This window comes from Diabrotica virgifera, chromosome 8, assembly GCF_917563875.1.
Source record: "Diabrotica virgifera virgifera chromosome 8, PGI_DIABVI_V3a".
Taxonomy (NCBI): Eukaryota; Metazoa; Arthropoda; class Insecta; order Coleoptera; family Chrysomelidae; genus Diabrotica; species Diabrotica virgifera.
Window position 1 is genome coordinate 222,364,605 of NC_065450.1, and position 17,224 is coordinate 222,381,828.

The 17,224-nt window shown below is 31.2% G+C and overlaps 1 protein-coding gene across 1 annotated transcript; it reads left to right on the forward strand.

Annotated features, from left to right (window-relative positions):
* The first annotated feature begins 527 nt into the window (after window positions 1-527).
* On the forward strand, window positions 528-14,225 carry LOC114341841 (uncharacterized). Its single transcript, XM_028292652.2, has 3 exons — window positions 528-1,822; window positions 9,588-9,872; window positions 13,531-14,225. Exons 1-3 carry the CDS (start codon window positions 554-556, stop codon window positions 14,131-14,133), a joined length of 2,157 nt encoding a protein of 718 aa, XP_028148453.1. The 5' UTR covers window positions 528-553; the 3' UTR covers window positions 14,134-14,225.
* Window positions 14,226-17,224: the final 2,999 nt, after the last annotated feature.

Genomic DNA, 17,224 nt, shown 5'->3' on the forward strand with positions numbered 1-17,224 from the left:
GTACTTTGTGTACCACCCGAAGTAAAGAAACGTACCACCAGTGGTACATGTACCACAGATTAAGAACCCCTGCTTTAGAGCATTTAAATACCAAGTACTTATTTATAATTATAGGGTAGGTATTTGTATTTAAATACTTACTCTAAAGTCCAAAGTTTGGAATACATAATTACAAAAAGGGGATCTACAACGCCAAGATATTGTGTTATCTAAATTTTAGCTGAACACCATTGTGTTTTCCACTCATAACTGACGCATTGTCGTAGGACTCTCCCCTGCAGCTTTTCAAATCGACATGATCTTCTTGCAAGAATGTCTTAAATATATCTTCTTGTTTATGACCGTAATTTGCCAAAAATACATTTTTAATAGGAGAGAAACCTTCCAATTACAGTTAATTTATTGACAAAAATTATTCTATGTGATTTCGCCGATTCAAATTCATATAGGCAACCCAAGTTACACGTCACAAAGTAGTGGATCAAGATTTAGACAGAAGTTCAACTAGTGGCTGGAAACCGTATTTATAAGACACTTGAGTTAAAAAGCAAAGATGATTTATTGCTGTTATTTGACTTCTGTTAAAAATTTGAATTTTGTTTACAATTCTTTTTTATTTTTGTCGTTTATAATTTATGTTGTTAAAACAATGGAGTCCATCCTTGAACCTGTAGTAACAGTTCCAGAACCAACCCAGTTCCAGAATCCAGTTGGCAAATATATTTATTCACCCACTGTTCCTGAAGTTTCCATGATTAGCAACACCAGAACGACTGTAGACAATTTTTCTTCTCAAGAAAACATTTGGAAAATGAAACAAAGAGGAATGGAGAATCCAGTTAATATGCCTATACGGTATCAACAGAGTCTTATTCCTTTTGGTTACAAACATTTGCAGGCAGAATTTGCCAAAAAGCAAGTACGATTTGAAAGCCCTGTATCTCAGCAAACACATGGTGAATCCCAAAAATACTTATCGAAAAATGTGGACTTTTGTAGTGTAGAGGCTGGTTGCAGCTATCAAAATTTTAGTGCAATAAGGAAACAAAATAGGGAGGTCGGTACGAATCCAAATAATTTTGAACAAATGTACATGGCAAACATTCCTGATAGAAAATTAGATTTATTAAGTATTATTGACATTCCACAAGTAGCTAATAATATTAACGACATTAATATTGGTGATACAGTCCCTTCCAATAAGGATCTCAAAGAGAAGCAGTCTGAAAATGTACAACGTACAAATGTACAAGGCACAGAGACAGTTAAACAGAATAGTGATACCAACACACAAGATAAGACTTCAGAAAATAAAGAAAATGTAATACCAAAATCATACCAACAATATTTGGAGCTACAGAATAAAATTGCCTCTAAAAGAAAAATACACAATGATTCTGTAACTGATATTTTTAATTACAAAAAAAATATCGCTACCCAAAAGCAAAATAGCCCCCCTTCATATCAGCAGAATGTTGGACAGATTTCAAATAATAATAGTGATAGTAGACTTCAAGAGAAATACGACAAAGTTTTTGATACAGGTTTTCAACAGAAGTGCCAAACGTATCAACCAAGTGTTCAACCCCAAACTAAACAGTACACAAGTGGTTATAATACACTGGTTCAAACATTACTACCATATCAACCTTCTCATGTACCCCCTTTGAGCCAAAAGTGTGATATGGAGACCCAAACAAATTGTGAAGATGTGTCAGATTCCAAAGCTTTGGAGAATCGGCGAAATGGAGAACTTAATAACTCGGATCTTTTAAAAATTATTGCACAGCAAAATGAACAGCTGCTTATATTGCAAAAACAGGTAAATTTGTGCCCCAAAGTTTTAATTGACGGGTGTAGTCATAGTTTATGAAAATATTTTGTTTTTCTTCTTTTTTGAGTACTGTGCCCAAATGTTAGGCATAACAATTTGCTGATACTGTTCTTGATCTTGTGCTGCATGTAAACTGTATTCATTTTACAGATTCCCAACTGTAAACAAACGCACATGGAAGCTAAATAGGGTCGTACTGAACTGAGGTGTATGTGAGTGAATGGGCTATTATGAAACTGCATTCTGTATACTTTTTCATGTCCAGAAAAGGAAATAAAACTTTTTGAAGATATTCTTCTTTAGGCGCAATTCGATTGAGGGTAAAGTTGTACATAAATCTGTGCGCCTGCACACACAGACAGTATGTAGTTCCTTGCTAATCTTTCAAGATAGGTGTTTCTGTATCTGTGCAAATAAGTCATTAAAAGAATATATTAGTGTTTTTAGTAAATGTATCATTTATTATAATTCTTGTGTTTTTGGATTTGTGTTTCTCTGTAGTAAAATAATAAAACATTTACACTATTTGTCGCGGTGTTGTGTAATTATATGCGAAACTTACATGTCAATTAGAAGGACCTCGCTGGTGTAGTTGCTAGGGTGTTAGCTCCGAGATTGGAATGACGCAGGTTCGAATCCTGGGGATTCATTTTTTTTTTATTTTTGGTTGTTTTAATAAAAATTTTTTGAAAGTGGTAGATAAGAAAGTTAGTTTAATTTTTAACCTTTAACTACATGCGCTGGCGTACTTTGTACGCCAGATATAAGAATTCTACTGGAAATATATTTAAAAATTTAATTTTTGACCTTGCTTATTTTTCTAACCTATCACTGGAATGTGCTTTACAATTTGGTTTTAGTTTCGTTATAATCGGCGTTCTGGAAAGATCGTAATTTACATTTTATTATTTGTTGTTTCCGGTGGTGGAAAATATACCCCAGGATTATATTACATTACTATAAGTCGTAATATAAGTACATATTTTAATAATTGTTTTTTAGTCATTATGGCAAAAAATATATTTTTCTTTGTAAACAATACTTTTTCTCCTGTAAAAAATCACATTTAAAAAAATTTTTTATTAGTAATTTTATTTATCATCGAATCCAGTTATTCCATGATTCCAGTTATAAATCCCAATTGGTTTACTGAAAAGGAACTCCCAAGTATTCACTGATGCCGAATAAGGTTTATAACAAACAACTAAGTGTATTTTTTCAAAAAAAATTAAACAAATCCGCTGTTTTTAAGTGTATTTTCTTGTGGCGTACAAAGTATGCCACACGTGTAGTTATGTTATAACTTGATGCGCGGGTAGTTAAAGGTTAAATAAAATACAAATAACCTGTTAAGTATATTTACTTCGTTGAAATTACCTATATAATAGAAGAATATCTTCTTACGTGCGTACAAAATACACACACATTCTTTTTTGAAACATCAATCAATTAAAATTTTGGGTTTTCTTCCCTTTATAAATGTATTACCACAAGCTATTTGCACTTTTGAACAATAAATACTTTGTTTATGTATATTAAAAGTTCATTAAACAGACTACACACTATAAAACTTATAAAAAAACTATAAAACACGACCACTATTATAATAACTCATCAATAACTACTGTAAAATACATATAACACAAAATAATATTATCTTATAAACCAACACCTTACATACAATTTGAATTTGTGGACTGACAAGTTTGGACCTGCAAATGAGAATCTGCCTCGTTTAGGGCAATAAATTACATTTAATAGCCTCTTGACGAATGAAAGGGTGAACAATAACACATGCGTTTGTTTATAGTTGGGAATTTGCTATATGAATGCACTATAACAATTAATCCACTGATGAAGGTTTCAGAGCCATGAATATTTCTTCCTGCCAATTCCTCTCTTTCCCTTGATCTTTTCATTTAATATTAACTACTGTATCCAGTATCCTCTACCTCTCATTATCCAGGGTGTCCAGAAAAGATTCGTCATAAATTATACCACAGATTCTGGGGTCAAAAATAGGTTGATTGAACTTCACTTACCTATATACAATAGTGCACACAAAAAAAGTTACAGCCCTTTGAAGTTACAAAATGAAAATCGATTTTTTTTTCATTTATCGAAAACTCTTAGAGATTTTTAATTGAAAATGAACATGTGGAATTTTCATGGCAGCAACATCTTAAAAAAAAAATTAAAGTGAAATTTGTGTGAAAAAATTTTATGGGAGTTTTGTTCCCTTAAACCGAACTTTTGTGTATGCTCCAATTACATTATTATTGTGGCACCATTAGTTAAACACAGTGTTTTTAAAACTTTTTTGCCCACTAGTAGTTTTTTGATAAGCCAGTGTTTATCAAGATATTTTGAATATTTGTCGAATCCACCACATTTTTGTATATGGTTAAGTATAAGTATGATTATAGACACCTATTAATAATCTGAAAATTTATTTATAAATTAAATTTTTAGGTATATTTTGAAAAAGAAGCCACATCTCGATAAAAGGTGACTTATCAAAAAAGACTAATACCTGTATTTATAGTCGAGTCTCAAGACCTCGTCGAGTCTCAAGGCCGACCTTGAATTGTGTGTAAACTAAACCCAAATTTTATTCAAGGTCAGTCTCGAGACCTGACGAGGTCTTGAGACTCGACTATAAATACGGACATAAGAGGCAAAAAAGTTTTAAAAACACTGTGTTTAACTAATGGTACCGCAGTAATAGTTTAATTGGAACGTACACAAACATTTGGGGGGTTTAAAGGAACAAAACCTCCATAAAAATTTTATGTAAATATATTAAAAAAGAAGCCGCATCTCGATAAAAACTGGCTTATCGAAAAAATACTAAGAGGCAAAAAAGTTATAAAAACATTGTGTTTAACTAATGGTACCACAATAATGAATTAATTGGAAGGTACACAACAGTTTGGGGGGGTTTAAGGGAACAAAACCCCATAAAATTTTGTGGGGTGGTCAAATTTTACTATAATTTTGTTTTAAGATGTATTGTTTAAGATTTTGTTAATCGATTTTCATTTTGTAACTTCAAAGGGCTGTAACTTTTTTTATGAGCACATTTTTACTAAGGTAAGTTAGGTTCAACTTCAAGGGAACTATTTTTGACCCCAGAATGTGTGGTATAATTTATTACCAATCTTTTCGGGACACCCTGTATACCCCAGGTATTCAAGTTTTCTCTTTTTCGTCATCTTCAACTTGACCTACTCTGTTTAAAACTTCTAGGTTTAAAATGCATTGAACCCATGATACACTCCTGGTCAAAAAAATGGGTCATTTTAATTTCTCGAATCTCCTAAACCTGTTGTCCGATTTAGTGATTTAGTGATTTTTTAATATGTTATAGCCTTATTCTCTGAGAATATCGATGTAGTAATAGTGTTACTGAACAGGTAAATGTCATTGTATACCGGGTGTAACAATAATACTGTGTTTTTTCCTGAAAGTTCGTAACACCCTGTGGAATATTCTAGCATTTAAAAAATATTGAAATTAAAACTAAATTGTAGCCTTAGCCTTTCTTCCAACCAGGTTCTTCATCAATACAGGGTGTTTCTAAATAAGTGCGACAAACGTTAAGGGGTACTTCTGTATGAAAAAATAATGACCGTTTGATTTATAAACATATGTCTGCAAATGCTTCGTTTCCGAAATACAAGATGTTGAATTTTTTCTTACACACTTACGATTTATTTATTGCTCTAAAACCGGTTAAGATATGCAAATGAAATTTGGAAGGTTTTAAGAGGTAGTTATTTCACATTTTTTGACAAACAATTATGTATTTTATATTTACCATTGCCGTGCATACGGGTCATATTACCCGGTCATATTACCTGTATGCACGCCAATGGTGAATATAAAATTTTTATTAGTATGTCAAGAAATGTGAAATACCTACCTCTTAAAACCTTCCAAATTTCATTTGCATATCTTAACCGGTTTTAGAGCAATAAATAAATCGTCAGTTTGTAAGAAAAAAGTCAACATCCCGTATCTCGGAAACGAAGCATTTGCAGACATATGTTTATAAAGCAAACTGTCATTATTTTTTCCTGCAGAATTGACCCTTAAAGTTTGTTGCACTTATTTAGAAACACCCTGTATTGATGAAGAACATGGCTAGTTGTCAAAGTACCTAACTTTTTCATTATCCAACATAAGTGAATGAGTCAAAAAGAAGAATGTTAAGAAAGGCTAAGGCTATAGTTAAGCTTTAATTTCAATATTTTTTAAATGCTAGAATATTCCACAGAGTGTTACGAACATTCAGGAAAAAACACAGTATGTTTATACTGTGGTTTACCGGGTTACACCCGGTATATAATGACATTTACCTGTTCAGCAACACTATTACTACATCGATATTCTCAGAGAATAAGCCTATAACATATTAAAAAATCACTAAAATCGGACAACAGGTTTAGGAGATTCTTGAAATCAAAAATGACTTATTTTTAAGGTGTCCCATTTTTTTGGCCAGGAGTGTATTTTGAGCATTCTACTATCGGGGGTTTAGGATCACACAAACATAACTACATTTTGTTTTATTTTCTTTATTTTTGTGTATAGACATATTGGGGGTTGAACGTTATATATTGATATGCATGTGCAAATCAGAACTAAAGTAGGTGTATACAGGGTGCGCCAAACCTCTGGTGTTCTTTGATTACGGCTAAACTATGAGATATACAAAAAAATGTTTATAACAAAACTAATGTGTATCAAAGAGGTCTATAATTTAAAATTATTTTTAATTATACAGGGTGAGTCAGAACGACGGTATGAACCAAAGTTGTATTTTTTTAAATGGAACACCCTGTATATTAAATCATTTTTGAATATATTATTTAAAAATATGAAAAATTTGTATAAGGTCTTATAGGCCTAAAGTTAATCATTTTCAAAATATTTACATTTTTATTGAGAAAAATGGTAATATTTATAGGGTTGTGGATTATGTTTCCAAGGAAACAAAAATTTAGGTGATAGGTCAAAGTTTTTAAAATATAGTGTTATTTTTAAATAATTTAATATTTTTTACTTTTAGCCATAAAATATAGGTACAGTGTGATCACTATTTGCAAATACAAAATTTTCTTATTTTTTTTAAATGGGACACCCTGTATATTAGTTTTGCGTTTGGTAGTAAATATTACAACCTTTCTTTTGGTATAAGGTTGTATGTATCTAGCATGTTTCGTTTTGTAGATATTTTAAAAAAACTATAGATGTTACGTTTTTGCGGATTTTTTATTTAAAAATTTTTTTGCAAAAAAATAATTATAATCTGGTTTTAGAAACATACACTAAAATATAAAATATGAAAATAAAAACGTAATTAAAGATTAAAATAAATCGTATGCTAGTACAATTCAATTGAATTTAATAACTTTAAATTATTTTACAAAAAATATTTTACCTTATTAATGAATACATAAATTAGTTACTAAATTAAATAAACAACCAAATTTTAAATCAATCGTAGTAATTCTTCTACCGCAGCAACTTTCCTGTACCAAATTAATTGTTAGTTATATTGTATTTACGAGTAAGATCAGTTAATAACTTTTTAATTTACCTACATCTTAAGAACGTATAAAGTATGCTTTGAAACAAATGAACGTTATGGAAGTATATTAAGAAGTAAATAGTATCTATGTACCTACTCGTGTCACAAAAGCTGGTAATAATTTCTAATGGTTTCGCCCAAAACAAATGTCATATCCAAAAATTTTTCGGTTAAAAAATTAAAATTTAAAATATAAAAAATTGTTACAAACATTTCAACTACAAAAGTATTACCAGTTTTTGTGACACCAGTAAATACTATCTATATTAATAAATAATAATTTGGATGATACATTTAACATTCATTTGTTTCAAAGCATACTTTATAATAATTTTTATATTCTCAAGATGTATGTAAGTAAATTTAAAAGGTAAATTAAAAATTTTAACTAAATACAATTTAACTAACAATTAATTTGGTACAGGAAAGTTGCTGTAGTAGAAAAATTACTACGGTTGATTTAAAATTTGGTTGTTTATTTAATTTAGTAACCAATTTATGCATTCGTTAATATGGTAAAATATTTTTTGTAAAATAATTTAAAGTTATCAAATTCAATTGAATTGTACTAGCATACGATTTATTTTAATCTTTAATTACGTTTTTATTTTCATATTTTATATTTTAGTGTATGTTTCTAAAACCAGATTATAATTATTTTTTTTGCAAAAAAATTTTTTAATAAAAAATCCGCAAACACGTAAAATCTATAGTTTTTTTAAAATATCTACAAAACGAAAGATGCTAGGTACATACAACCTTATACTAAAAGAATTGTTGTAATATTTACTACAAAACGCAAAACTAATATACAGGGTCTCCCATTTAAAAAAAATGAGAAAATTTTGTATTTGCAAATAGTGATCACACTGTATATTTTATGGCTAAAAGTAAAAAATATTAATTTATTTAAAAATAACACTATATTTTAAAAACTTTGACCTATGACCTAAATTTTTATTTCCTTGGAAACATAATCCACAACCCTATAAATATTACCATTTTTCTCAATAAAAATGTAAATATTTCGAAAATTATTAACTTTAGGCCAATAAGACCTTATACAAATTTTTCATATTTTTAAATAATATATTCAAAAATGATTTAATATACAGGGTGTTCCATTTAAAAAAATACAACTTTGGTTCATACCGCCGTTCTGACTCACCCTGTATAATTGAAAATAATTTTAAATTATAGACCTCTTTGATACACATTAGTTTTGTTATAAACATTTTTTTGTATATCTCATAGTTTAGCCGTAATCAAAGAAGACCAGAGGTTTGGCGCACCCTGTATACGTTCATGTTAATCTTAAATCCGTTGAAGTTTGATATGTTTGTTCACAAAAATACGGAAAATATTAAAAATGTTTTAAAAACGTTTGTGTGACCCTAAGCCCCTGCTATATGACCACATCTGGAAGTCTTCTAATTTGTTTATCTTATTAACCTTCATGATCCAGGTTTCACATCCAAATACAGGATATGGGCCATTCCACGAACATACGCCTGTGTTGGATTATTTCGACAATGAATATTTTACTGTGCAACATAAGAAGTACGAAAGTAAATGGTGCTAATAATTATTCCAATAAACAACAATGTAATTTGCAATTTACTTTCATTCTTCTTATTTTGCACAGTATAATATTCGTTGTCGAAGTAATCCAAAACAGGCGTATGTTCGTGGAATAGGGTATACACATATCAGTTTAGGAACTTGATTCTCAGTACAGATCTAAGTTTTATAAATGCTCCTCTTGCAATTTCTATATGAGTTTTAATTTCTTCATCAGGATTTAGTGTCTTGTTTATCCAACATCCTAGATATTTAAAATGGTTAATTTTTGTAATCAGCTCATTATTGATAATTAGTAGCATAGAGCCAACATGTCAAATCTTTGATGCATTTATGCTAAGTCTGTTATTGGAGCATTCTCTAGTGACTCAATCCATAAAGAATTGAAGATCTTCGATACTTTCAGCCATGATCTCTGTGTCATCTGCATATCCGATGTTGTTAATAGTTTGTTCCTTCTGCTATTGTTCCTTATTCTGTTCTATATATCTTCCATTTCAAAAAATTTGACTCCCAATTTATTAAATTTGATGAATTTTTAGTACCTACACTAATTAAAGTCAATTCGAATTACAGGTAGCCATGCTATTAGCAAGAGACAGGAACTATTCAAAACCCATAGAGGCGTCTTCCGATCAAGATAAAAAAATTGCTGATTCTCAGAAATATGGTCATATATCGACACCCCAGAAGAATCACTTCAGACAAGAAAATACAATAACACAACAGGCTAGCATGTATCAAGATAACCAGAGGAAATGGGGAACTTCAAAATTCTCTATTAATTTGACTACAAGTTTTGACATGCCTATACGGGGTCAACCAAAGCAGAACTTTATTAATAATGAGCCAAAAATTCAGGTAGGAATTCTTTTTATTTCATCTAGATTTCAATCTAGATGAGAAATTGTACTACTTATTAGCTTTTTAGAGTTCTTTTGGTTACATAAATGAATAAATATAAGTATCAAGCCACTTTCCTCTTCTATTTTTATAATGGATCTATTAATTCCCTCCTTTCTGTAGACTTTTCCATTTCTTTTTCGCTTATAACTATAATTAATAATTTGGCCTTTTACTGTTTCTTTTCATTCCATACTTTCTCTAGTTCTTATGTTTTATTCATCATCGTCATCACTGGCTCGACAACCCTTTCTGGGTCTTGGCTTGTTCCAGGATTCTTCTCCATTCTGATCTGCTTCGTGCTTTTTTTTCTCCAGTTTTTTATTTTTAAGGTTATGTTTTATTAATGTTTTATTTTTAAATTTCTGTATTTCTGAAGCAAATAAAAAAGGTCATATTATGCCTGGTTGCACCAACAGATCTTAAGCTTAAGATGTGCCTTAAGCTCAGCTTACGAAACATACGCGTTGTATAATTGAGTCTTAGATCAAGGGGTAGTGTTTTTACTATTATACATGAACATTTCGCTATGAGAAAGCTGTTTTCCAAATGAGTGCTGCATGTTCTCACACCAGAGCAAAAACAACAACGAATTGATGAATCTCGGCACTTTTTGGACATGTTTAATCGGATTAAGTCAGAGTTTCTGCGTTGGCATGTCACAATGGACAAAATTTGAAACCAACACTTCATTTCGAAATAAAATCGGCAGTCATCTGAGTGGACAGCACCTGAATGACATCTCTGTTTTGGGACACTTAGGCCCGGTACTTTATGTCTCCATTAACAGCCGGTTAGTTAACCGGGGTTTAATCGGGACCTCTTTAGGGTCTCTTGCGTTGTAATAAATGCAATTATAATTATTATTATACTTATTTATAATTATAATACTTGTAATTGCATTTATTACAACGCAAGAGACCCTAAAGAGGTCCCGATTAAACCCCGGTTAGCTAACCGGCTGTTAATCGAGACATAAAGTACCGGGCCTTAAAGAATTATTTTCATTGACTATTTTAAACATGGAGAAACAATCAACAGCGACTACTGTATTGGTTTATTGGAGCGTTTGAAAACCGAAATCGCAAAGAGAAGACCTTATTTGGTGAAAACAAAATTGTTTGTTCACCAAGACAATGCACCGTGTCATAAGTCGATGAAACGATGGCAAAAATGCACAATTTGGTCTTTAAATTGCTACTGCACACACCATATAGTCCAGATCTGGCTCCCAGTGATTACCCCTTTTTTCCTATATAAAAAATGCTCTGCAGCAAGGGATATCGCTTCCATGAAGAAGTAATCGCCGAAACTGAAGCCGATTTTGAAAGCCAAGATGAATCGTTTTATGGAGAATGATTATATCGCTGCTGAGGAGATTATTTTTTTTTTTAATAAAGAATATCTTTTGCGAAAAATCTTGTTTTACAGTTATAGTCCAAGAGGCAGCGCTGAAAAATCTCTTTGAATTTACTAAAGCTTGATTTTTCACAGTTGTTTACTGTGAGTGTGTAGAGAAACATACTGCGGTCGGTCAAGCGAAACGTAGAACAGGGGTTACTGAGAGGGTATCAAAGTTGCTTTCCTACGAAGGTAATTAAATCCATTTACTAAGGCTGAAAATCAGTACACACATTCTAAATTAAATATAACTAAAAGTTATTATAGTCGGTCAGCTGTATGACGGGACAGAGCCGGTCGGTCGGCCCCAATAGTTGATTGAGGAAATGAAGCATTTTGGCTCGCAATTTTTTTGTCCAGCATGGATTTACTTGAAATTTTCACAGAAGGTAGGGAATACTCCAAAGATCATTTTCTATATCATGCCGCTATCATATAAAACCTTGGGTGTGGTTGCCACCCCATCTCGGGGGTGGGAATTTTTTATTACATTTTAACCATGTAATTCGATGGAAAAAGTGATTCTAAGAAAAAAATGTTATTTACATTTTCTTCGTAAAACTAATATTTTTCCAGTTATTCGCGCTTGAAAATAACAGTTTTTCGACGAAAAAATCGACTTTTCTAGAGGGTTTTTTGAGAATACCTCGAAAATATTCTATATATTTTTGGCGATAAAAAGTTTCTTCAAAAATGATTTTGTAGGATTTTTAAAGAGCTATAAGACTGTGTAAATTAAATTCCGTAAGATCCCTTAGTTTTTAATTGGGGCGGGTTTAAAGGGCTCGAATAAGGGGGTGTTTGCTGGTAAATAGAGGTTTTAAACAGCTATATATGGCTAACTATTCACTGTAATGAAAATCTATGCACAAGGTAATTTTAGTCATTAAAAAAGCTACAATTTAGTAGTTTATAATTTTTTTCGTATCTTCAGTATTTTCGGAGATATTTTGAAGTAAAAGGTGAAAAATACCAAATTGCAAAAAATCAATTTTTCTTTAAACTCCAATTTTTCCAAAATTAGGCATTTTAAATAGGTCAAACTCCTTGAGTGTATTGATAATATAAATATAAAAGGAACTACAGAAAGGTGAAGACCAGTTTTGAATTAGAAAGGTCGTTAGGGGTTGTTTTCACTGATTTTTTCGTAGAGAAAAGCAGGTACCGACATTTTTTTGATTATAAGTCGCTTAATTTTCATGCTAGAAACTTTTTATTATTTTTTTTTGAAAGTCGAATTGTATATTTGAAAAAAGATTATTTAAGTTTTCCTCGAAAAATGCAAATTTTTCCCATTATTTGGCTTTGAATATTTTAAGTTATGCATTTGACGAAAAAAACTAACCTTCAACATGCCGCATCTCGGTTTGTATTGGTCTTGGGAGATATTATTGGAAAATAATTTGGTTTGTGTTACTAAAAGATAAAATTTTGATATCTTTCAGTTTTATCATATATTTTTCAGTTTTATTTTTGATATCAGTTTTTTTGATTAAATGCATTTTTTTCGAGGTATTCTCAAAAAACCCTTTAAAAAGTCGATTTTTTCGTCGAAAAACTGTTATTTTCAAGCGCGAATAACTCGAAAAATATTACTTTTACTTACGAAGAAAATGTAAAAAACATTTTTTCTTAGAATCACTTTTTCCATCTAATTACATGATTAAAATGTAATAAAAAATTCCCACCCCCGAGATGGGGTGGCAACCACCCCCAAGGTTTTAGCGTATGATAGCGGCATGATATAGAAAATGATCCTTGGACTATTCCCTACCTTCTGTGAAAATTTCAAGTAAATCCATGCTGGACGAAAAAATTGTGAGTCAAAATGCTTCATTTCCTCAATCGATTATTGGGGCCGACCGACCGGCTCTGTCCCTTCATACAGCGGACCGACTATAATAACTTTTATTTATATTTAATTTAGAATGTGTGTACTGATTTTCAGCCTTACTAAATGGATTTAATTACCTTCGTAGGAAAGCAACTTTGATACCCTCTCAGTAACCCCTGTTCTACGTTTCGCTTGACCGACCGCAGTATGTTTCTCTACACACTCACAGTAAACAACTGTGAAAAATCAAGCTTTAGTAAATTCAAAGAGATTTTTCAGCGCTGCCTCTCCGTCTATTGGGCCTGGGAATTACTGACAGACATAATACTGGTATTGGACATGTTTAGGCAAGTTTTTATTGATTGATTAAATTATTTTTAGGAGTTAACAGAATCAGACTTATCTACGAAAAACGACAACGATCTACTCCAATCAATACATTTCCAGGAACCGCTAATGGTGAGAGAAGAATGCCCCAGTCCACTGCCGAGCATCAACATCAACATGGACGATTACGAAAGTTCTGATGACGAATCATCGTCCACAGAAATGGGTACAACGCTTTATAATAATCTAATGGGACAAGTAAACAATATCTTAAAAAGAGCTCATATACAAACGAACGATTTTAGGCAAAAAGCACCAGAAGGGGAAAAGATTCGAAACAAGACCTTGAACAAAGTGAAAGAAGCAACTCTGAAACATTTAAAGAGTTTAGGAGTAACGATTGACGATGAATGTGATTTAGAAAGTATGAGTAACCGAAGTCCTTCTGATATGAGTCTTACTGGAAAACAACTTTTAAATAAGTACTTACCATCAGATCGAGTGAGAAATGAACCGTGTGGTGCAATCCTAGAACCAAGACCTGAGTTTTCTTTGGCTAGTTTGGAATATATGAGGAAATATAATTTGATTTCTAAAGAGAAAATGCCAGAAATGACACAGTCGCCTAAAGGTCAACAAAGAGAATATTGGACCTGACTGCGATACAAATGCAGTCTAAACTTTTGTGATTATTTTTATTTGTACACTATAAATATTTTATTTGAATAAAGCTTTTATATTTTCCTCTATTATTTGTATCTTAACTCTAAAAGGTGATGGAGACTTTTAATTATTGATAGTTTCGTGCAGTGACTAAACTACGGGGAGATTGAGGGAATTTCCCATCCAACAGGGTCCAAAATTAGAGAAAACAAATGTCCTTTTTCTTTTATATAGGCAGTACTGCCTGTTTTTCTTCAACGGTCCTTTTCATTCTGTCCCTAATTGTCATTCCATATTTTCCTTGGGCGTCCTATACTTCTGCCTAACGGTGACTTGTCTCTGGCTATTCTTACTATCCTTGATTCAGACATTCTGCTTATTTGTTGATTCTACTCTTCTTTTCTGTTCTTTACCCACGTATTTATATTGTCTACCCCACATATGCGTCTGTTTTCCTCACTTCTTACCCTATCCTGTAGTCCTTTTCCAGCAATCCTTCTTAAGATCTTCATTTCGTTGGTTTCCAGATGTCTTTGTGTTTTGTATGTATCTGGTCTTGTTTCGGCCGTGTAAATCATAACTGACTTCATAGCTTCACTGAGGAGGCATGAGGATGCTGAAATAGCTATATGGAGATGGTGGTCCAACTCTGAATCGAATATAAACAAAAACTGCCTTTATCTTTTCCATAACTGACTTATACAGTAAGAGCCACCGTACTAGACACATGAATAGGTACCTAATTGCTATGCTTATGGACTAATCCCTGTCATGTTACTGTCAAGAAACTATTCAAAATAATTGTTTTTCGATACAAAAAAATACATTAGATAATAGTAGGTATTATTACTCTGTTTTAAAATAACTTTATTCAAACACAAAGAATAGAACAATAGAAATGAAATGAATGTCGACTCGATTCAAGTTCTCTGTTAACCCAGATATGACAATATCAAAAGCCACCCCTAGGAAAATATTCCAATATGCGATTCAGAGAACCTGTATGAAACGAGTCTTTGTATTCTAATACAGAGTATGGCATTAGTAAAAATAGAAAATATACGGTTTCGTTTTGATTTAAATCTGTCTCCTGTCATCCCCCGATAGAGTTATTTCTAGGTCTACCTGTTGTCAAGGAGGCTATGCAAGAAGACAAATTTACACCAAAACGTCCGGTAGTTCTCGGTACAAAATAAAACTATACCGTAGTATGGTTAGAACGCCCTCTAACGGGGAATAAGTGAAATGAATGTTGACTCTATTCAAGTTCTCTGTTAACCTCTGTTGAATCGAGTCCATTGCCGAGCATCAACATCAACATGGACGATTACGAAAGCTCTGATGATGAATCATCGTCCACAGAAATGGGTACAACGCTTTATAATAATCTAATTGGACAAGTAAACAATATTTTAAAAAGAGCTCATACAGGGTGAGTCATGAGGAACTGTACATACTCCTACCTCGTATAGAGGCCCCTATGGGGAATAACAAATGACCATTAAAAAGTGTCTGCTCCCATTGTTTAATAATATACAGGGCGAGTTTCGCATTTTGACAGAAATTTGTATTCGTCATAATTTTTGAACGGTCAGATCGATGTGTCTCTTATTTTGGTCAATCGTTACACTATTGCCACCTAATCAACTGATTTATTCAAACTAGAAAAAAATCAGGTCCGGCTTTAAAAAAATTAGTTCGTTTGGGTCTTAGAAAAAATTTCACCCTGTATAAGCTTTTTGAAAACTCTAATATGAATTTTACAAATTAGACAAATAGGCAATTAAAATAACATATTTATTTTTTTCCGCACACGATTGCTTAATTTTTTATAAAAAAATCAAATTTGATTATGAATTAAAAGTTTGGTAAAGTGAACCATAGATTTAACAAAATTAACTTTTATTACCAAAATTCATTTTTTTTAACAAATATTTAATTTATGTTACCACCAATCAACTGATTTATTCAAACAAGAAAAAAATCAGGCCCGGATTTAAAAAATTATTTCGTTTTAGTCTTAGAAAAAATTTCACCCTGTATACGCTTTTTGAAAACTCTAATATGATTTTTACAAATTAGACAAATAGGCAATTAAAATGGCATATTTATTTTTTCCCCACACGATTACTTAATTTTTTATAAAAAAAAATCAAATTTGACTATGAATAATTAAAAGTTTGGTAAAGTGAACCATAGATTTAAAAAAAAATAACTTTTATTACAAAAATTAATTTTTTTTGAACAAATATTTAATTTATGTTATCATCCAATCAACTGAGTTATTCAAACTAGAAAAAAATCTGGCCCGGATTTAAAAAATTAGTTTGTTTGGGTCTTAGAAAAAATTTCACCTTGTATACGTTTTTTGAAAACTCTAATATGAATTGTACAAATAAGACAAATAGGCAATTAAAATAGCATATTTATTTTTTCCCCACACGATTACTTATTTTTTTATTAAAAAATCAAATTTGACTATGCATAAAAAGTTTGGCAAAGTTTTTGCATAGATTTAAAAATTAACTTTTTTTACAAAAATTAATTTACAAAACCAACGTTTTTCTTAAAATTAAAAGTTTTACAATTTTTTTTTTTTTTTTTTTTTTTCTATAACACGTCTAGGTCTAAAACTTCGCATAACACTTCTTTTCGACTCTATAGTTTAACATAGACGTGATCAAATTGATAAATTTTTAATTTTTCCACCTAATTTTTGCGATTTACAAGTTTGCAACTTTTACAAGAAGAAGACTGAAAGTCTACAACAATTTCCATAGTCTTCACAATGGTAAGAGGTATGTGCTGTAAAAATTTCAGAAAAAAAATATTAAAATGGAACAGAGTTGTAGCGAGTTAAACCGTGAGTTCATTTTTTTTTTTCATTTTTAGGTTAAAATTCCGATTTTGACAAATTTGATTTTTTAATAAAAAAATTAAGTAATCGTGTGGGGAAAAAAATAAATATGCCATTTTAATTACCTATTTGTCTCATTTGTAAAATTCATATTAGAGTTTTCAAAAAGCGTATACAGGGTGAAATTTTTTCTAAGACCAAAACGAACTAATTTTTTAAATCCGGACC